Below are 20532 nucleotides of genomic sequence, written 5' to 3' on the forward strand. Positions count from 1 at the left end.
AGCTTAAAGGGAAAGAGGTCTGTAAATGAACTGATGAAGCTTCCGAAGCCACTGAAACCCCTAGTTGGAATAAAACATCCCAAGAAGAGCCAGGGCCCGAGACACCTGTACGGAATTGGGCTGCGAGCCAGAAAGAAGCAAGACTTCAGGCCTAATTAAAAACATCTCAGAGCTGAAATAAATGTGACGTAAGAGGGAGTAAGTGATCTCCCTCGCCTTGACCAAGGTGCATATCCAGGAGCACACCTAGCCCTTCCAGCCTGGGTCCTAACCTCTCTCTGCCGTGAGACTGAAAGATGGGCAGGGCCCTGGAAGGCAGAACCTGGTACTTGAGGTTAATCCCTTCCCCTCAGCACAGTGGGTTAAGGGGGCCAGCTACATCTGATACCCCTTCACAGATCTGAGGCATCATCTGAGTCCATCTCTATCTGCATATGTCCTTTGTATGTGTGTCCGTGCTTGGTATTCGTGTGACTTTGTGTGTGACCTTGTTAATCGGTCTCTGTGAGTGCCTCTTATATCCATCCATGTTTGTGTGTCCTTTTCCAGCGCACACATGTCTGCCCGTGATTCTGCAGCTGTCCTTCCCTGTCCGCCTGTAATTTTGTGTCCTTTTCTTTATATTCATCTTTGCCCCTTCCTGTCTGCCTGTGAGTGGGTGCCCTCTACTTGTCAACTCTGTACATGTCCTATATATGCCAAACCACCTCTGTGTGGGCTCTATCTCCCTATTCCCAGAGCAGAAGGCTCTACTGAGCTCAGCCCATAAAGACTGTTGAGGTTTGGGGAGGAGGCTAAAAAGGAAGATGGAAAGGATGACAAGGGGGGCGATGATGATGGCAACAACAGAGAGGGACAGTGAAAGCCCAAGCATGAATTCTCTGTCAGACAGGCCTGCTATGGCCCCCTCCTCCCCACCTTCTCCATGTGTCTAAATCTCACCCTACCTTCACCAACAAACTCATATGCTGCCTTCTCCGTCTGTTTGCTTAAATCTGTTTGCTCCCTGCTCTGGATGCCCAGAGCATTTTTTCTGCCCACCAATTCTTAAACTTTATTGTGCCTAAGATCACTGGGAAAACTTCTTAAAAATGCAAACTTCTGAATTCCAGCCTAAGAGATTCCTCTTCAGTAAGTGTGGGGTGGGGCCCAGAAGTCTAAATTTTTATTTTTATTTATTTATTTTTTTCCAGTACGCGGGCCTCTCACTGTTGTGGCCTCTCCTGTTGCGGAGCACAGGCTCCGGACACACAGGCTCAGCCGCCATGGCTCACGGGCCCAGCCACTCCGCAGCATGTGGGATCTTCGCGGACCGGGGCACGAACCCGTGTCCTCTGCATCGGCAGGCGGACTCTCAACCACTGCGCCACCAGGGAAGTCCAGAAGTCTGACTTTTTAAGAAACTCCTCAGTTGATTGCAAAGCAGGTGCACTGAGGACCGCGTTGAGAAACTAGACCTTCCAGTCCTACCTCGCAGCTGGTATGCTTTGCACAGTACTGACTTCTAATACCACCTTTTCGAATCTAGGTTCCCCAACCTACTTTCTGGTGACTTTGGACAGTCACTTCTCTTCTCTGAGTCTCACTTTCCTCCTTTGAAAAATGGGTAGAGTATGAAGGAACCCTACCCTACTTCTGTGAGAGACATCTGATATTAACACACAGTGAAATGATTCAGAACCGTAAGAGAATGGGAAACTTTCAAAGGGAAATGACTATCCTTGTTCCTGGTCAACATATCTTGCTGCCCTGCAGTGAAGAGACACCCCAAAAGGGCAGAGATCTTTTTGACAAACATTTTCTAAGCAGGGTCCTCTTACTGTAAAGATTAATGATTTACCTTAATAGGTAGATACCCTGCCCTTGAAAGGTTGTTTTCGTGCAAGAAATTGATAATAGAAACTTGAGGACAGGGATGGGAAGGGGATTTATTTCTTACTGCTTACTCCTTTATACCTTTAGAAATTTGTAACTTGTGCATGTATTACCTATTCCAAAGTAGTAATAACAGTTATAAAGTCTTCCATTAAAGATAGTGAATAGCATAGACATATCTAATTTGGTTCCTTCCTGAAATTCTACTAAAACTTCAATTAAAGGAATTTTTTTTAAGGCATTAAAGATCATTTTGAAAAGATTTAAACCCACAAAGATGGGGACATGAGAAAAGGAGATCACAGTAAGAACATTTGGAAGGTGGAGAGCAAGATGCATCAATGGTACTGACTTGGCATACCCAAGCAAGCCGAGAAGCAAGCTGGCCTTGGGGAATGGTGAGAATGAATCTGAAGTATCTGTGGAAACCTCAAAGGGCTCAGGAGTGGTGGCATCAAGTACCTCCGGAAGTGAATGAGAAGGGAAGGGAGCAAAAGTGAGGGCTGGTTACAAGATGGTTAACAAACAGTTAGATCCCTGAATCCCCTCCCCCACTTCATGCTAGTGGAAGACTGCCTCTCCCCAATCCCAGAAAAAATAAAGGGTTTTTGTTTTTTTCCAGAGGGAACAAAACAAGAGGGTTTCTGCTATGGGGAAAACCAGGCACAGTCAAGGGCAGAGGTATTTTACAGAAATCAAATGAATTAAAGCAATACGCACATGGAATACTGAGACCCCAGACCTAATTCTCCAGAAGACTGGCCACGGCCTTTACCCTAAAGGCTAGATGCTGGGGAAAATCTCCACAGGAAAATGTGTTCAGCCCAAGAAGAAAGATCTATGGAATCCCACATCAGAGATTCCCCCTACAAATTTCCCAGCCAGATAACCCTCACATCAAGTTCTCAGTTGAGAAGCCCCAACCACATGCCCATAGGTACAAGATGTCTTTTTAGTCCTTCACTCTTTTTTTTAAGTCCCTCACTCTTAAACATGAGCAGGCACTCTGACATGAATGATAGAGACAAAACAAACAAGTAAAAAGAGAGAAAGTGCAGGGAGAAGAAAACTTCCAAAACCTAACAATTTTCTCAAATAAGTAAGAGAAAATACTATATACATGAAACAAGAACAGAATGCCATAAAAAAGTAACAAGCAGAAAATAAAATAGAGCTCTTGAGAAATCAAAATATAAGCACAGAAATAAAATTCTCACTAGAAGAGTTGGAAGAGAAAAGTTCAGAAAATCAGAGAACCAGCCCAGAAAGTCTAATATCTGAATAATAAGAGTCCCAAAAAAAAAGAGAGACAACAGAAAAAACACAGAGGGAAGGAAATCGTCAAAGGAATAATTACAGAAAACTTCCCAGAACTGAAGGACGAGCGTTTGTTTTCAGATTGAAAGGGCCTACCCACTGCTCAGCATAATGGGTAAAAATGGATCCACACCAATATGAAGTTTCAGAACACTGAAGACAAAGAGAAGATCCTGAAAGTTCCCAAAGAAAAGAAACAGATCTCTTAAAATGGATCAGGACAGGGACTTCCCTGGTGGTGCAGTGGTTAAGAATCTGCCTGCCAATGCAGGGCACACGGGTTCGAGCCCTGGTCCAGGAAGATCCCACATGCCACGGAGCAACTAAGCCTGTGCACTGCAACTACTGAGCCTGTGCTCTAGAGCCCATGAGCCACAACTACTGAGCCCACATGCCACAACTACTGAAGCCTGCGCACCTAGAGCCTGTGCTCCGCAACAAGAGAAGCCACTGCAATGAGAGGCCCGCGCACCACAACGGAGAGTAGTCCCTGTTCACCACAACTAGAGAAAGCCCGCGCACAGCAGTGAGGACCCAACACAGCCAAAAATAATAAATAAATAAATATGCTGCCAAAAAAAACTAAAACAACAACAACAAAAAAAAAAAATGGGTCAGGACAGAATGTGCAAGGCCTTCAAAAATGCAGAGGAAAAATATTTCCAACCTAGAATTCAACTCCAAGCCAAGCCATCAATCAAGTGGGAGGGTAGAATAAAGACATTTTCAGACATAGAAGTTCTCCAAACTGTTCCATTCTAAGCACCTTTACTCAGGGAGCTACCAGAGGATGTGCTCTATCCAAAAAAAGGGGGGGAGGGGAGATTAACCATGAAAAAGAAACACCTAGGATTAGAAAATACAGGAGAGGGATGAAGGGAATCCCCAGGAGGCTTGGGAAGGGAGATTCCAGGAGGAAAGCTGTAGACCAGACTACTCACTGCCAGCCACCTATTCACCTTCAGACCTACGCCTTGCCCCCAACACTCCCTCAGGGCCTGGCACAGCACCTACCAATGTGCTGTGAATATATGTGGGGGTGAATGAATGAAGCTTCAAGCCCGTGGCAATGTGGTGGCAGAAATGGTGGCCTTTCAGTACCTCCATTGCCATCTGTGCCCACAGAAGCCATAATCAGCTTCCTCCAGCAGAGCCAAAACTGCTGCTCTCTCTCCCTCGGTGGTGGGGAGGTGGGGAGAGGGGCAGAGAACCCACTAGGGCTCAATCTTATCATTCCAGAAAAGGGCCCTCGGCCCCTCCTCACCCAGGCACCTCCCAGGCTCCTCTCCTCCCTAGGCCTCTGTCCCTGGTGTCTCAGAGCAGTGCCCTTGGTGGGAGAGGGCTGAAAAGTGTGGTCAGACACGATCAGAGCCACAGCAATTCTGTCAGCCTGACTCTGGTCCCAGACCTCATTCCTTTAAGTCTCAGGGACCAAGGGGAAAGCAGACAGACCTGGGGTTTGTGGCTGTACACAATGGAGGCTTCTCATTCAACCTTAGATGCCCCTGTCTATAATTAGCAAGGTTACTTCCAGCACTACTTGTCAGCAAACTCCTGCAAATAATGTTGCTGTGAATGACCTTTTTCATCTTGCAAATGGGAGAGAAAAATGGTGAGGATCCTCACCCGTGAAAGAGATGAAATGGCACAGTTTTATTCACTACAGCATTATTGGTATTATCAAAAGAAAGGACAAAACCTGAACATCCATCTACAGGGGGCTGATTATATCATTTATGACACAGAAATGTTGTGAACTATTATGCAATCATTAAAATGAATGGGGCCAATCCTTGTGTACTGAAATGGAAGGAGTCCCAAGATATATTGTTAAGTAAAAGGTAGTAAAGTACAGAACGGTGAAAATGAGATGCTACAATTTGTGTAAAGGAAATAGATAGCTCTGCATTTGCTTGAAAATTATATAGAGAGAATATTACTAGAAAAATACATACAAATTGGTAAATTTTTGCCTCTAAGAAGAAAATTGGGGTGGCAAGGGATAGGGAGGGGTAACATGAGATGACTTTTCGCTAAATTATCTTCTTGACTTTCTCAATTTTGCATCATATACACATATTCATTACATAGACAAAAATTAAGCTGAATTTTTTTTTTTTTTTTTTTTGCGGTACGCAGTCCCCTCAGTGTTGTGGCCTCTCCCGTTGCGGAGCACAGGCTCCAGACGCGCAGGCTCAGCGGCCATGGCTCACGGGCCCAGCCGCTCCGCAGCATGTGGGATCTTCCCGGATCGGGGCACGAACCCATGTGCCCTGCATCGGCAGGCGGACTCTCAACCACTGCGCCACCAGGGAAGCCCTAAGCTGAAGTTTTTTAAATGGCATCTACAACTCATGGGGATCTTGAGATGCTCCTGACTCTTTCCTGGTCTACAAAGGCTGAAGTTCTCTCCCCTGAGGGCTGAGGAGCCAAGGAGCCGTTGCCACCATAATTCTTGGAAGAGCGGAGAAGAGAACCCAGGAATACAGCTCCCCGGGAGCGTTCATAGCCCCTTCCACATGTGAGGTCACACGTCCCTCAGCAGAGACCACCGCTGTACCCTCTCCATGACCTGGCAACTCCAAGCCACTCCACACCCGTGCTGCCTCCAAATGAATCTTCTAGAAGTTCACGTCTCCTCTTGCCTAAACACTTTAACAGCTTCCACTGTCAACCAATTAAATCTAAACTCTGGGGAGTCTGGCCCAGGCAGTAGTATTTTATAATTCTTCAAGTGACTCTAATGTACAGCTCAAATGGAAAGCCATGGCCTTGGAACACTGCTGTCCAATAGAACTTTCTGAGCTAATGGAAATGTTCTGTATCTGCTCTGTCCAATACAGTAGCCAATAGCCACATGAGACCACTGAATACTTAAAGAGTGGCTCATGTGACTGAAGAAGGGAATATTTAGTTTTAATTAACTTACATTTAAATAGATATGTTAAAAGAATAGCTTTAGAGAATGAATCCAATGATTCTCACTTTTTAAAAAACAGAATCCAGGAGTTCCCTGGTGGCCTAGTGGTTAGGATTCCGGGCTTTCACTGCTGTGGCCCAGGTTCAGTCCCTGGTTGGGGAACTGAGATCCTGCAAGCTGCATGGTGGCCAAAAAAATTAAATAATAAATAAAAACAGAATCCTCTTTAAAAAAATATATTTTTCTTATACAGGATATTATACATACAGAAGAGTTATAAAACATAAGCGTTTTTAAGAAAACTAGCTAAGGGAATTCCCTGGTGGTCCACTGGTTAGGACACCTCATTCTCACCGCCAAGGGCCTGGGTTCAATCCCTGGTCCAGGAACTAAGATCCCACAAGTCTGTTCTAAGCCTGTTCTCAACATCCCCCTTTACAGATGGAAAACTGAGGCACAGAAAGGTTGAGTAACTTGTGGCTGGTCACACAGTTGGTAAGTGGTGGAGTGGGACTCAAACGCAGGTAAATGGGTTCCCAAGCCCATGTGAACACCCACATTCATTGTAGTAGTGCCAGATTTACCAGCGCATAAGGCTAGTACCTAGAAGCTCACTGCAAAGTAACCCATTTTCTTGAACTATTACTCAATCAAATCTGATAAATACAGTGATCACTGATTTTATCAAGCATTTACCATGTTCCTGGCTCTATTCAAAGCACTTTAAAATACATTAAATTCATTCAATCCTCATCACAACCCTTTTTCCAGACATGGAAACTGAAACTCACCCATTTCACAGACATGCAAACTGAGACTGGGAGCAGTGAAGTAGGTTTCCTAAAGCAATACAGTGTGTCACAGTGGTGGAGCAGGTACTTAGACCCTGTTATCTCTGACTCCTTGTAAAATGCATAAAACCATGAATGCTTTTTTTTTTTTTTTTTTTTTGCGGTACACGGGCCTCCCACTGTTGTGGCCTCTCCCGTTGCGGAGCACAGGCTCTGGACGCACAGGCTCAGAGGCCATGGCTCATGGGCCCAGCCGCTCCGCGGTATGTGGGATCTTCCCAGACCGGGGCACGAACCCGTGTCCCCTGCATCAGCAGGCGGACTCTCAACCACTGGGCCACCAGGGAAGCCCATGAATGCTTTTTTATTTGGGGAGGCACCAGTGGGAGGGGCCAATGGAGGCGGTTTTGAAAACCACTGTTCTAAACTTCCCATCCTTCTCTCCTCCATTTTCCAGAAGGGGTAACCGGGCCCAAGAAGTAGTAATGGGAGCAGGTCACACAGCGTTGAGGGCTGGGACCGGAGCCAAACCCCTCGACTCTCTCTTAGGAGTTAAAGGGAAGGAACCTCCTTTGAAACTAATGAGCAGGTAAGTTTTTCACTCAGATGATCTCCTTTTCACTTTACAACCACACCATAAGGGTGGCTATTTGTATTAGTACTTTTGCAGTGGAAGAAAATTTTGTTTAGAAATTCTAGTTAAGTCATTTGCTAAAAGCAAGTTTCAAACAAACACAGATTGTTTCCACTAGACTACATTGCCCCTTCCTCTAGTACTCTAAATTCCACAACCCTACTGCTGTGCCAGTTCCTCCTTCCTGACATGGAAAGAAGAAGTCCGCCACCATCTTCCCTGACCTAGCTCCTCCAGACTCGCTTCAGAACCCTAGAGCCAGATCTGCACCCTCAAGCCTTCTCTGCTCTAGGGCCCCAAGTCCACTGTCTGTCTTGACCTCCCCCCCACACAAATGTAGACTCAGGCACCAGCATCAAAGGAATCATCTCACTGAGACATCTGTGAATTGGTTCCAAGCTGGACTAGCAGCCGGGGGCCTGTGGCCGAGTGTTTTAGACGTTACTAATCAACAGAGGTCCAAAGCAGCAGCACCTTGGGTGATGAAATAGAAATGTGGGCACCCCACACCTACTGAGTTAGAATCTGCTTTTTAAGAGGATCCCCAGGTGATTCATTTGCACATTAAAGTCTGCAAAGCGCTCAATTAGACCTGAATCCCAGGGGAAGCAGGTTTATGCCCGCCCCTGTAACTGACCCTCTGTGGCTCTTGGCTTGGTTGGTAGGGGCAGCTGTGAATTGGTTGATGATGTTATTGTAAGGAGAACTTGGATATTAAATTGCAACCAAGGCCTGGGAGATTATTGCAACAAAGGGAACCCTGGTTGTTTTATTGCAACCAGCATCTGCATGGCAGACTGAATGACAGGCCCAAGAGATTTGTTGCAAAAAGAATTGAAGAAGCCTTATTGCCATCTCCATACAACAAAGTGGAGAAATGGATAGGAGTCTTTGGTTTAAACTAAATTGGGGTGTGCTAAATTGGAAAATAGTTTAAAAAACATGTTTGTTGCACTGAAATGGCATATTTATAATACTGGCCTGAACACTAAATAAAAGGAAACCAATTGTGACACTGGATTTACTGAAACATTTCTAAGAACTTGTGACAAGATTCTCTCCTAACAACAATAAGAACAACAAAGAAGGGTATTAGCCTGACAGAATCTGGACTATCACACTGACTGCATTTCAAACTGGAATGCATGGTAGAGTAAACACCAACTGGATCTAGCTGCTCTGTTGCAACAAGTTTGGATTTGCTATTGAAACAAATCGACAGGTCTGTGGCTGAGGGCATGCATGAGGACCTTGCAGAGTGCCCCGCTGTGCCAGCAGCCTGGGGCCTGGAGTGCCTGTGGACAGGGCCAGCCACCTCCTATCACAAGGTGGGATTATGCTGAGAGGCCACATTTTACAAAGGCAACAATTGTGAAATGCATTGCCATGGACATAAGGACAACCAACTGATATGAAGGCCTGCAGGGAGCAAGGTCAGGCCTCAGCTAATGATAAGCAGCCCTTCCATGTCTGTGATGTTGGCAGGAAAGTAATGTGATCCCATCTCACAGTTGAAGAAACTGAGGCTCAGGGAGAAGTTCAGGGGGTAGCCCAAGTTCTCATGACTAGTGAACAGCAGGGTAGGATGTGGATCTGGGCCTTTTGGCTTCATCCTGCGCTTCTTTTTCAGGGAGACTTTGCACATGCTTTGAAGTAGGATCAGGAAACTTGTGGGAAGAAAAACACACATATTTTCTCTCTTCAAACCTAGAATATTTTGTTGCAAAATTTTAAGGATCTGGACATACTATAACATAAGATCCAAATAGCTTATTTCTAAGTTACCATAGGTGTCTGGAATTTCGGCAAATCCAAGATCAACAGAGTGACAGCAAATCAAAGATGTAATTACGGCAAAGTCTTGTTTGGCTTAATGGTAAGCGACGTGAATTCAAGTTTTGGCTCTATCAGTTCTTAACATATAACCTAGTCTAAAATGTTGTCTCTGGAATCCGGCAAGCTCACATTCGTCCTTTAAGGCCCAACTCAAAAGTCACCACTTTGTGAAGCCTTCCCAGATTTTTCCCCACTCTCACCGCCCCGAGAAAGCTAGTGACTTCACGTTTTATCGATGGTTTGGGATTTACTGGCATTCTACTGTCTCTTCCCACTAGAACAGAGCTCATCTTTGAGGGCTTAACTGGTGGTAAAGCCCAGATCTCTTTTGCCAGGAAGTAGCAGAGAACCGAGACCTGTCTAATGCACATGGAACGTGGCCACTTTGTGCCACAACCCCTCCGAAGCTTCCTCGATACCGAATTCCACAAAGGCCGTCGTAGGGCGCAATCCCCGACGTTTCAGGAGCCGCCCCACAGACTGTAAGCACGTCGAGGTCCAGGCCAAACCTCTGTGCGCTCAGGGGCGCGGTGCCCAGCTCTCGCCCCGGCGCCCGGCACGCTGCCATGCACTGGGTGCCCAGCAAACATTCGTGGATGGGGATGGAGCCGAGGGCAGGTAGACACTGCGCCTAGACGTCGACAGTTGGCAGCGCCGAAGCCGCAGTTGGGAGCGACCCGAGGGGCCGGGGGAGGGGCGCCAGGCCGCTCCGTCCTGCCGGGCGCCAGCTCCTCCCGGGCGGGCGGGCACCCACCGACAGCGGGCACACAAAGCCTACTCGGCTTGCTCGGCAATCGGCTCCTCACGCCTGTGTCGCCGCGCACCGCCAGGCGGCTCCAGGTTGGGCGTCGGGCAGTGGCAGGCACAGGGCGTCAAGAAGCCGCACTCATCAAACCGCCGCGGGAGGGAGCGCGGAGGAGGGAGGAGGAGGAGGAGTGAGAAAGGGAGGAGGGAGGAGGAGGAGTGGGGACCGGGAGGGGGGTGGAGGAAGAGGCCTCGCGCAGCGGAGGGAGCAATTGAATTTCAAACACAAACAACTGCACGAGCGCGCACCCATCGCGCCGGAGCGTTGCCCCCGATCCGCGCCCGCCCCGTCCGTGCGGCGCGCGGGCGGAGACGCCGTGGCCGCGCAGGAGCCTGGGCCGGGGGCCACCATCGAGGCGGGGGCCGCGCGAGGGCCGGAGCGGAGCGGCGCCGCCACCGCCGCACGCGCAAACTTGGGCTCGCGCTTTCCGGCCCGGCGCGGAGCCCGGGGCGCCCGGAGCCCCGCCATGTCGCGATCCAACCGGCAGAAGGAGTACAAATGCGGGGACCTGGTGTTCGCCAAGATGAAGGGCTACCCACACTGGCCGGCCCGGGTGAGCAGGGCGGCCCGCCGCCCCCTATCCACCTCCAGACTTGGGTTGCATAACACCCGAGAGGGCAAGAGCGCTCCGCGCGGAGGGGGTGGGGGTGGGGGGCGTCTGAGTCCCCGAATCTTTCCCGAGCGACTCAAGCCCACCCGCCGGTTATATAATGGTGGAGGCGGGGTGGTGGGGGTGGTGGTGGCGGCAGCGGCGAACACCTGGCCACACGGCGTCCGCGCGTGGTGGCGTGTGCGCGGCGTGGGGATCTGAGGGCGCCGGTCACTTCCCGGCCCCCGGCTCCGCGTGCTCAGTTCCGCCCCCAGCCCCCATACTCCCAGCGGTTTCGGGCGCGCTGCCTGGGTTTGGGCCAGCAGTGTAACTCCTCCCACCACCACCCCCAGGCGCCACCGCTACCCCCTTCAGGGACCCCCTTAGAGACCCCCAGTTTCTTCACTGATTGTTACCCCCGGTTCAAACTCTCTTCTTCCTACATTAGATGGTTAAGAAGGATCTCAGCCCTGAAAGGCTAGATGGAGGCGGAGTTCGCTTCTAGAAAACTTTGGTTTGGGGCATCCGTAAGAGGTCTGAAGTTGGGAGGGTCGAGGAATCGTTGGGGGGGCGGCAGAAGAGGGGATCCGTCTAGCTTGGAAATCACCGGCTAGTACCCTTCACTCCTCAGCTCCACAAAAATATTTCTCCGTATGCTGCCGACTCAGATTGGGGGCTGAAGGTGGCAGAGCCCTTGTTGGGATTGGGAAGTCCAGTCCAGACTGCCCTGCCTCTTAGTGGAGGTGGGGGGAACCCGAGTTGCTTCTCCTCCCCATTTCTGAGCCTCTCCCGCCAGAACGGCCCAGTCTGCCATGTGGTTGATTAAGCCCGCCAATGTGAGGCGCCCACCCTCCCCCCACCCCAGCACCTGGCCAGGTGGGAGGGTGGGGCCCAAATGCCCAGCCTGGCGCATTCATCATGTTTCCCCTAAAAACTGAGACAGGTGAAGTAAGGAGTAAGGGAGGTTGCCAGAGGGTGCTGGAGGAGGTTGGGGGTGTCACAGGGCACAGTGTCTCTGGCACCTTATTTCAACGTTGGTGTAGAGAGAGGCCTTTGGTATCGGCCCTAGAGTATAGGACTCCTGTAGAGTGTAATCCAAGGGCAGAGAGGAGTAGAGGGAGGGAGTCTTCTGGGCAAGGGGACCAAGTGCAGAACTGCCTTATGGCTGTGGGTTGCTCTTTTCCACATGAGTCTGTGTCTTCATCTGGGCCAGACCCTGCTCTGAGCTTGGGAAGTTGCCCCAGGCTCCCTTGGGTCCTGTTCAGTGTCCAGACCAACTTTGGGGCCACTCCGAGAAAATCCAGGAGACCCTTCCTCACTCACTACCCTCTCCTGAGGAATATACCTAATCCCATATGCCTTGAGCTCCTTGTTCCCTGCAACTTCTAGATGTCTGGCCTCCGGAATGGGAGTGAAGTACAGAGTGAAGCAGGGCTCTCCAAGCCTCCAGGGCCTTCTAGGGGACTTGGGTTTGGGGGGTGGGGGGCAGTGTGAGGAAGCAGCCACAGACAGCCTTGTGTGTGCATGTATGTGTGTGGTGTGTGAACACTCATGTACTTTACCCTGCACCTTTGATCCATCTGGCTTCTTGGTCCAGATGCCAAGGTCCTGGTGGGCAGGGCAAGAACTGAACACAGGTCTCTACTGCTTCTACCTCCTGGGGGTGGGACAAAGTCCAGAGACTGAGGAGGGGGCTCAGCTGGAATGGGGGTTGTAGGGAACCCCTTCAGGCTGCAGGGAAGAGAGAAAGGGGGGCCCATGCAGACCCACATTGGCCCCTGTGAAGAAAGCCTTCAGGTTTCTGGTAGCCTTTGGAGTGAGGGCAGCGCCTGGGACTGGGGATGCTGTCCATTTCCTCTGTTCACCCTAGGCCTCCAGGACAGAAGGGCAGGACAGGGAGGCAGTCTCTTGCTCTGTTGAGGCCTGGGCCCTTTAGATAAAGTTCGGGTTGGGGGAGGGAGATCAGACTGGATCCCAAAGAGATAGGACCCCACCCTTTGCCTGTGCTCCGGGTCTTGATTCTGAAAATTGGAGAGAGTGGTACACCCAAGGTTGTTATCTTCCGAATACCTCACCATCCTTGGGTGCTGTCTTAGTCTTGTGAGTGGCAGAGCCTGAAGGGGGGCCTGGCTCCTCCTGAGATGGAGGAGGAGTAGGGGGCCTCGCTGACTGCTCCATCTAATAGGCAACCAGAGTCCTCAGCCATGGTGAAGGCCACTGTGTGGGCTTTCCTTCCTCAGCCCCTGCTTCTGGGGAGGATGGCTGACTCTGGGTGAGACTGGAACAGCCCAGTGCTTGGAGAGTTCAGCCAGAGGGACCACGTGGTAGGCAAGACCTGCCTGGAAGGATGGTGTGACTCCATCTTAACCTTCTCCTTTCCTCTTCCTCCTGCCAGACTTCCTGGGGGATCTCCAAGCACTTAACAGTTAACCTCCAAGACTCAGGGATTTTCCCCCTGAGGTTCCTTCCTCCTTTCTCCACTTCCTGTTTCACAGTCCCAGGAAACCTGAGCAGCCAGAGGGCCTCGCCCATCTGTCTGCCCTCTGCCCTTCCCCCACATCCAGGCACCACCTTCTCTTTTCTGCCTCTTGGGCTTGCCACACTTTCCTGACCCCAACTGTCTCCTGCCCCACATTTTACGGTTCATGGGTCAGGTTGGGCCTGGGCCTTGGGTGTGGTGGTCAGAACCCTGGCTGGCAGTCAGGGTGGGCTTAGCCTTCTCTGCTGCCTTTCTATGTGCTGAGCTGGCGCCCCTGGGCCTGGATTTGGTATGAGGCTGGGGGAGAGGTGTTCAGTCCTCTCTCCCCACTCCTCACCTGGGTACTTCAGGCCTTAGAAGGTGCCCTGGGCTCTGGGAGGATGGGACTTGTGCTCAGGCCTGTGTGATGGAATGAGGCACGTGCAGAGGGCAGAGGGTGGGGGGTGGGGTGGGGGTGGGAGTGGATGAGCCCCAGCCGGGGTGGGGGTGGGGGAAAGTAACTTGCCAGGATTCCTGGAATGGCTGAGAAGTAGCAGAGCCCCCTCCCCTGTTGGCCAGTGGAGGAGGTGCAGTGGGGTACCCAGCACTCATCTGGCCCCACCCTGACCCACTTAGCTTTGACTCACTTGTTCTGAGTCACAACCTGGATATAAAGGCACCGCCTGGGAGACACATGTCTGTATTGGGAGTACAGGCCTCCCCTGAGACTTCATATCCTCTGTCTTCGACGGAGAACCTCCCTTCACTTCCAAATGCAGAAGGACATTTCCTTTGTGGCTTGAAGGATGAAGGGTCCACTAGAGAAGGAATGTCTCCCCTTTTTGGGGTGAGGGGTTGGGAATTCCATTAAGTTAAAGGAGCACGCCTCTCCTGGCCCTTCCCCCACGGTTGCCTACACTCGAGGTGAGGTGGGATTGGGGTGGTTTTATGCTTTGGGGGTAGATGCCCATCTGCCCAGGCCCCTGGCCTCCCTCTTTCCTCTTTCCTCTCGACCTACCCTTTATCTGGCTAGAAGTCAGCAGGGCGGGTATATCTGGTGTGTCCCGTTCTGTCTATTTTTAATTCCCATCCATTCTTTGGTTTCTCCCCCGCCCCTGAGGCTGGGCAGCTGGTGGCCTCCTGGATCCCCTGTCACAGCGTTCAGCTACCTCTCTTTGAGTTCGCTTCCCACGGGAAAGAGACTGACGGGCAGAGCGCTGCTTTGCCTGGTCTGAGCTCCTTGAGAGGACCTCATGTCTCCTGTTTCTGACCCCTTCACTCACCATCCCCCCTTTCCTGAGCCTCAGTTTCTCCCTTTTCATCACATGTTTCCTACAAGCCTGTTAACGTCCTGGCTCAAGTGTGGCACTGAAAATGCAGAGCCCAAAGTAGTTCCCAGCTGGGACCCTTAGATATTCCACACCCCCCCCCCCCCCCCCCCCCCCCCCGTCCTCTTTCCTGGTGCTCGATGATCCACCAACAAGAGGCCTAGGAAAGAGCTTTTGCTATTATTGTCCTCTGCCTGTCTCCTGGGATCTCTAAGCCCTGGAGGCCCTCATTTTATTTTTTGCTTCCCCCTCTGAGAGGAGGGTGGGGAGCTAGCAACAGGACCCAGGTATCCTAGCAGAGGACTGGCTCCTCCTTTGCCCACACCCCAGCTCTGCCTTCCTGAGAAGGGCCCGCAGCCCTCAGCCCTAGCTGTGGTTTCAGGCACAGCCAGGGACCCAGGTGCCAGACTCCAGGCTTGGGGGTGGGGTGTGTGTTAGTGTCCCCTCCTCCCCAATCTGGAGAGAGGGCCTGGGGGGGGAGGGGCAGTCACATTCCTGGTTGCTGAGTGGCCCCGGGGGCGGGGTTGGGTTGTCATGGCGATGGGGATTGAGCTGGGGTGGGGGACAGCGTGCCTTTCCACCCCCAGCTCTCACACCCCAGTGTCTTCCCGATTGTGGGGAGGGCCCAGTTTGTGCTGAGCCTTCCTGGGGGGGAGGGGCTGGACCTCTGTCCCCAGAGGCCACAGGGCAAGGGGGGAGGTGCTCAGGAGCTTGAAGACTCCATGTCTGGAGCAAGATGCCCCTCAGATTCTTGCTCAGGTTCCACCCCATCTCCTGGGTGTGTCTCAGCTTATTTCCATCCACCTAGCCTCCCTGTCTCCCCAGGCCCCCAGTCAGGCACTCTGTCCTAGTCTCTGTGTGTTTAATCACTGCCTTGGCCTGTCTCTTTCCTATCTGCACCCCGGGCCCCAGCCAACATGGCCACCTGGCCTCTGTCCGGTGGGAAGCCCGGCCGCTAGGGCTGCTGCAAGTGTTGCTGGGAGTTGTAGTCCTCTTCCCCCGTCCCCCACACCCCCTCCCCCCCCAGCTCAGCTTGGCCTGGGCTTCTAGGGCCTGATCTGGGAGAGGCTATCTGGGCAACTGTCTCTCACCATTTCCCTGACCTCAGACCTCTGCACCTTCTCCACCACAGCATCCCTTATGCCCCCAGGACATTTGAGTTAGAGGATCAAGTCAGGAGCTCTAGTTCTGAAATCTGGCCCTCACTAACTTGTCCTGTCATCTTGGGCAAATCACTTGTCTTTTCTGGGCCTCAGTTTCCTTGTCTGTAAAATAAGAGAGTCTGACTACATGACATGACTTTCGGAGAGTTTCCCAGAAGTCTTTTGGAGCTGCTACTGATGGGGGATATTGAATAGGCAGCCCTTGGCCTCACCTCTCCACTTCAGTCAGAGCAGGCTGCTTCTGTCTGTTTCATAGAGTCATTCAGCATATCTTCACTGTGCACTCACTGGGTGCTAGGCACTGTGTTGGACTTACAAACAGACCTCTCTGTTCTCGGGGCAGGTATAGTCCACGTAGACATTAAGCAAACGGTAACATGAAGAACTGTAAAACTAGAATTGTGAAAAGCACTGTGAAGGAGAGGTGCTGAGAGTTTTATCTGGGAAGCCAACCAGGTTGGGAGAGGTGGGGAAGCTTTCTGGAGGAAGTGATGATGGGGCTGAGGTTGGAAGGCTGATCAGGAGTGACTATAGGAGACTGAAAGGTCAGTGTGGCTGGAGCAGAGAGCAGAGGGGCAGCGTACTGGGGAGAGGATGATGGTAGCGAGCACATATGCGGGACGTACTACATTATGGTCTTTTAATCCTTACAACGCTATGGCTTAAGTACTGTGACCATCTCCATTTTACAGTTGAGAAAATTGAGGTTCTGTCAGTTGCCCAAGCTCATACAAATACTGTTGGCAGCATTGGAATTCAGACCTTGACATTAGGGACAATGGTGAACAGGTGGGCCCTAGAGTCCTGAAAAGCCACCGGAAGGTTTCTAGCAGGGGGACTGAATTGCTCAGACCCGCACTTGGAAAGGCCCCCTCTGGCTGCAGTGTGGAGAATGAGTTGTAGTGGGGCAAGAATGGAGACTGAGAGAAGAGAGGGAGGCTGTGGTTTCAGTCCAGTCAAGAGGGGACAGTGGTTGGACCAGGGTGATGGCAAAGGCGTGGAGCTTATGGGCAGGATCTGTTTATGGACGCTGTTTGGTTTGTGAAAAAGAGAGGCGGGGATTCTGCTGGGCTTTTATGCCTGACTTCTTTTGAACAAAGTCACACTGCTAAAAATGGTTCAGAAACCCCTTTGGTGAACTCCTGGGTCCCTCTCAGTCTGATTTTTCACAGATGTGCCTTAGAGATCAGCCCCTTAACCCCTACCCTCCGGCCCCAAATTCGTGACCTCAAGACTCCAGCTCACGCTCACTTTACTCATCTTGCTCTCAGATTGACGAGATGCCTGAGGCTGCCGTGAAATCCACAGCCAACAAATACCAAGTCTTTTTTTTCGGGACCCACGAGACGTGAGTGAGGGGGCAGAGGTGGGGAGGGCCCCGGGGGGACCACTTTGGGGAACGAGCAGTGGTGACGGCACGCCTTCCCTATGGGGCTGCGCAGCTCAGATGCGGTGAGGGACTCGAGAGCACAGTCTCCCATCTCTCACCAGGGCATTCCTGGGCCCCAAAGACCTCTTCCCTTACGAGGAGTCCAAGGAGAAGTTTGGCAAGCCCAACAAACGGAAAGGGTTCAGCGAGGGGCTGTGGGAGATCGAGAACAACCCTACCGTCAAGGCTTCTGGCTACCAGGTGAGCTGCCATCCGCCCCAGAGACCTCCTGGAAAGCGGGTGTGGCCATAGGTGCCGGGAGCCCCTGGGCCCACGTGTGCTGCTTCAGGAGCAGGGGGCTCAGACACCAACACCAGGGCTTTCAGAGTAGGAGCTCGTGGGGTGGGGGGTTGGGGGAGGCTTCTTGCAGAGGGGAAGGGGTTCCGGGTGTGTGATGTAGCTGTGGTCAGGGGCCACCTGTTAGACAGCGCCTGGGGGGGCAGGAACAGGATGGAGGCGGTAAGTGGGGACAGGCCTTTGGCAGGCCCAGTGTGAGTATAGGATGTGGCCTTAACTCTTTCCACAAAGGCTTCCAGGAGGAGGTGCTCGTGAGCCGGGCAGGATGAGGCGGGAGGGTGGGGGGCGGGGGTTGGCGGGGAAAGGGTCCCAGCTCCCTCTGGGAGAAGTTGACCCGAGGTTTTGCCTCCTGCTCCAGCCCTCCCCCCTCCTGCACAGAGCCCTGCCTGCCCGGCCAGTGGGTTTACCCCGGGGCTAATCCGACAGAGGTGGGTCTCAAATCACTTGTGAGACTGGGCACCTGGGTGGGGGCGGGGGAGAGGTGGGAGAAGGAAGGAGTGAGTGGCCGAGGGAGGGGTCTGGGGAGGGGGCCCAGCGTGGCAGTCGCTGGTGCCACTCAGCCTTTGCTGTCTCCGCCGCAGTCCTCCCAGAAAAAGAGCTGTGTGGAAGAGCCCGAGCCCGAAGCCACCGAGGGTGATGGCGATAAGAAGGGGAATGCCGAAGGCAGCAGTGATGAGGAAGGGAAGCTGGTCATTGATGAGCCGACCAAGGAGAAGAATGAGAAGGGGGCGCTGAAGAGGAGAGCGGGAGACCTGCTGGAGGTAACTGCCCCCTACCTGGGGCCCCGGAGCAAGGCTCCTAGTCTGAGGAGGGACGTTACGACTTTTTCAGGGAGTGCCCGTCTGAGAGACAGACTCAGCCCCTAGTTTTGGGGAGTCCCTTGCTGAGAAGATGGGACACAGGAGACCTCTCAGCTAGCAGAGGGTTGGAGGACTGTGGGTCTGCCTAGGAAGGAGAGCCTCTGGGGAAAGGAGGGGGAGGCTGGTGTCCTCCCTCTCTAGCCTCAACCCACCTCATCTCTGCTAACCCTGCCCAGGACTCCCCCAAACGTCCCAAGGAGACAGAAGACCCCGAAGGGGAGGAGAAGGAAGGGGCCACCTTGGAGGGTGAGAGGCCCGTTCCAGTGGAGGTGGAGAAGAACAGCACCCCCTCGGAGCCGGGCTCTGGCCGGGGGCCTCCTCAGGAGGAAGAAGAGGAGGAAGAAGAGGAAGAGGCTGCCAAGGAAGATGCTGAGGCCCTGGGCATCAGAGACCATGAGAGGTGAGTGAGCCCCCTGCCCCTAGGCAGCTGGGCTGGGAGGGCCCAGCCCCCTGCTGAGAGGAGGAGGAGGAGGGCCTGTAGCAGTCAGCCTCCAGGGAGGCAGGGTGGGCTCTCCCAGGAGGCCGGCACTGGCTGGGGCCCGGCCAGGCCAAGGCCACACCATTAACCCTTCTCCCCTCCAACCCTCCCCCGCAGCCTGTAGCCACCAATGTTTCAAGAGGAGCCCCCGCCCCGTTCCTGCTGCTGTCTGGGTGCTACTGGGGAAACTGGCCATGGCCTGCAAACTGGGAACCCCTTCCCCACCCCAACCCACTCTCCTCTTCCACTCACTCTCCCCCTTCTGAGCTCAGACCCTGGAGATTGACCCGGATGGGGCAGGCCACCTGGCCCTCACCTCCATGTCCCCACACCCCTGTGACCTGAGTCAGGTCCATGTCTTCTGCTCCGTGGGATGAGATGAGGCCACTGTGTCCCTCCCTGCCTGGAGCTGTTTCCCAGTGTATTTGTTAGGGCCTGGACTGGCTATTTACATCTTCTGACACCCCTCTCGCCCTTCCCCGGGCATTCTAGACCTCTGGGTTGGTTGGGATCAGGGCTATGAGTGGAAGGGATGGAGTGTAAGTAGCACGGTGGGCTTCTGGGGCCTGGGAGGGGCAATCTTCAAGTTGGGGTGGGGGAGTGGGCAAGAGGATGGCATCTTGTCCCTTCCTCCCGCACCTGTTCTCCCAGCTACCTGGATTCAGGGAAAGTGGGACAGCTTGTGGGAGAGGGGCTCCCTTCAATAAATCCTTGATGGTTGACAATGCCCATTCTCTTACGCCAACCCTAGGTGTTATGGGAGTTACAGTTTATCATCAAAAGATTTGGGGTCTTCCAAGTTCTTTGGGTCAAGGACCTGAGATCTGAAGGGTTAACTTCACCCAGCTCCTATGGGAGTGTTGAGGAGTATCCATCCACCTTTAGACCTCAGGCCAGAGATGGGATGCCCTGGGGAGACCCTTAGCTGCCCTTTTCCCTCTCCCCACAGTGCTCAAGGCCAGCCTACAGTCACATACGTCACCCAGACATAAAGGAAAAGACACATTTTTTAGGAAATGTTTTTAATAAAAGAAAATTACAAAAAAAAAAATTTTAAAGACCCCCCCATCCCTTTGTGTGCCCCCCCACTCTGCTCCTTTCTTCCCCACTGTTGCCCCCGTTTCTGAGGTGCACTTGGAGGCTCCCCTTCTGTTTGGGGCTTGATGACTTTTCTTGTTGTAGTTGGGGCTTTGGTGTTCCTTCTGGTGTCATTTCCCATCCACATACCCTCACCTGGTCCCCTCAGTGTTGTCACCAGATCCAATTTGTAACCCACTGAGAGGCCAGAGGGAAATAAGCACCCTCTCCCAGCCTCTTTCTAGTGGTCTATTTGGCTCTTCCGTCTCTCGTCTCTTTCACCCTTGCCCCCCTCCCTTGGGCTCTGATGAAAAATTGCTGACTGTAGCTTTGGAAGTTTAGCTCTGAGAACCGTAGATGATTTCAGTTCTAGGAAAATAAAACCCATTGATTACTACATTGGATTTTGACTGATTCTTTGGGGGTGTATTAGTTAACTGATGGTGCAGGGGAATGGGAAAGGGAATGCAAATGATTTCCAAATCCACTTTTCAGATTGAGGTAAGGTGTGCCAGCCTTCTCCATTCTCAGTCTGTTAGAGATATCAAATTCTACATGAGGGCAAAGTCACAGAATATGGTGCCCAGTATTCTACTTCTGCCCAGCCACTGTTTAACACAGTTTCCCTCATAAGCACCTGGGAAAGTTTTTCTAAAAGTTTGCACAAGAAGTAGG

General features: G+C 52.2%; 1 protein-coding gene across 3 annotated transcripts; it reads left to right on the top strand.

Annotated features, from left to right (window-relative positions):
- The first annotated feature begins 10354 nt into the window (after nucleotides 1-10354).
- HDGF (heparin binding growth factor) lies at nucleotides 10355-20254 on the top strand. Of its 3 annotated transcripts, none has more exons than XM_073806062.1 (6): nucleotides 10355-10731; nucleotides 16988-17064; nucleotides 17208-17346; nucleotides 18024-18203; nucleotides 18479-18702; nucleotides 19730-20254. In XM_073806062.1, the coding sequence occupies exons 1-6, from the start codon at nucleotides 10645-10647 to the stop codon at nucleotides 19770-19772; spliced, it is 750 nt and encodes a 249-aa protein (XP_073662163.1). In that variant the 5' UTR covers nucleotides 10355-10644; the 3' UTR covers nucleotides 19773-20254. The 3 variants fall into 3 exon arrangements, with proteins under 3 accessions (XP_073662163.1, XP_033712969.1, XP_073662168.1); XM_033857078.2 differs by having other exon boundaries at nucleotides 10359-10731; nucleotides 18898-20254; XM_073806067.1 differs by lacking the exon at nucleotides 10355-10731 and adding an exon at nucleotides 13904-14149.
- Nucleotides 20255-20532: the final 278 nt, after the last annotated feature.

The sequence above is a fragment of the Tursiops truncatus genome, chromosome 1 (genome assembly GCF_011762595.2).
Source record: "Tursiops truncatus isolate mTurTru1 chromosome 1, mTurTru1.mat.Y, whole genome shotgun sequence".
Taxonomy (NCBI): domain Eukaryota; kingdom Metazoa; phylum Chordata; class Mammalia; order Artiodactyla; family Delphinidae; genus Tursiops; species Tursiops truncatus.

Excerpts from the sequence above, each read along its gene's own strand:
- HDGF (XM_073806062.1), top strand. The coding sequence starts at position 10,645 with ATGTCGCGATCCAACCGGCAGAAGGAGTACAAATGCGGGGACCTGGTG. Across the intron at positions 17,347-18,023 it reads TCAAGGCTTCTGGCTACCAG|TCCTCCCAGAAAAAGAGCTG; the intron begins GTGAGCTGCCAT and ends TCTCCGCCGCAG. Across the intron at positions 18,703-19,729 it reads GGCATCAGAGACCATGAGAG|TGCTCAAGGCCAGCCTACAG; the intron begins GTGAGTGAGCCC and ends CTCTCCCCACAG.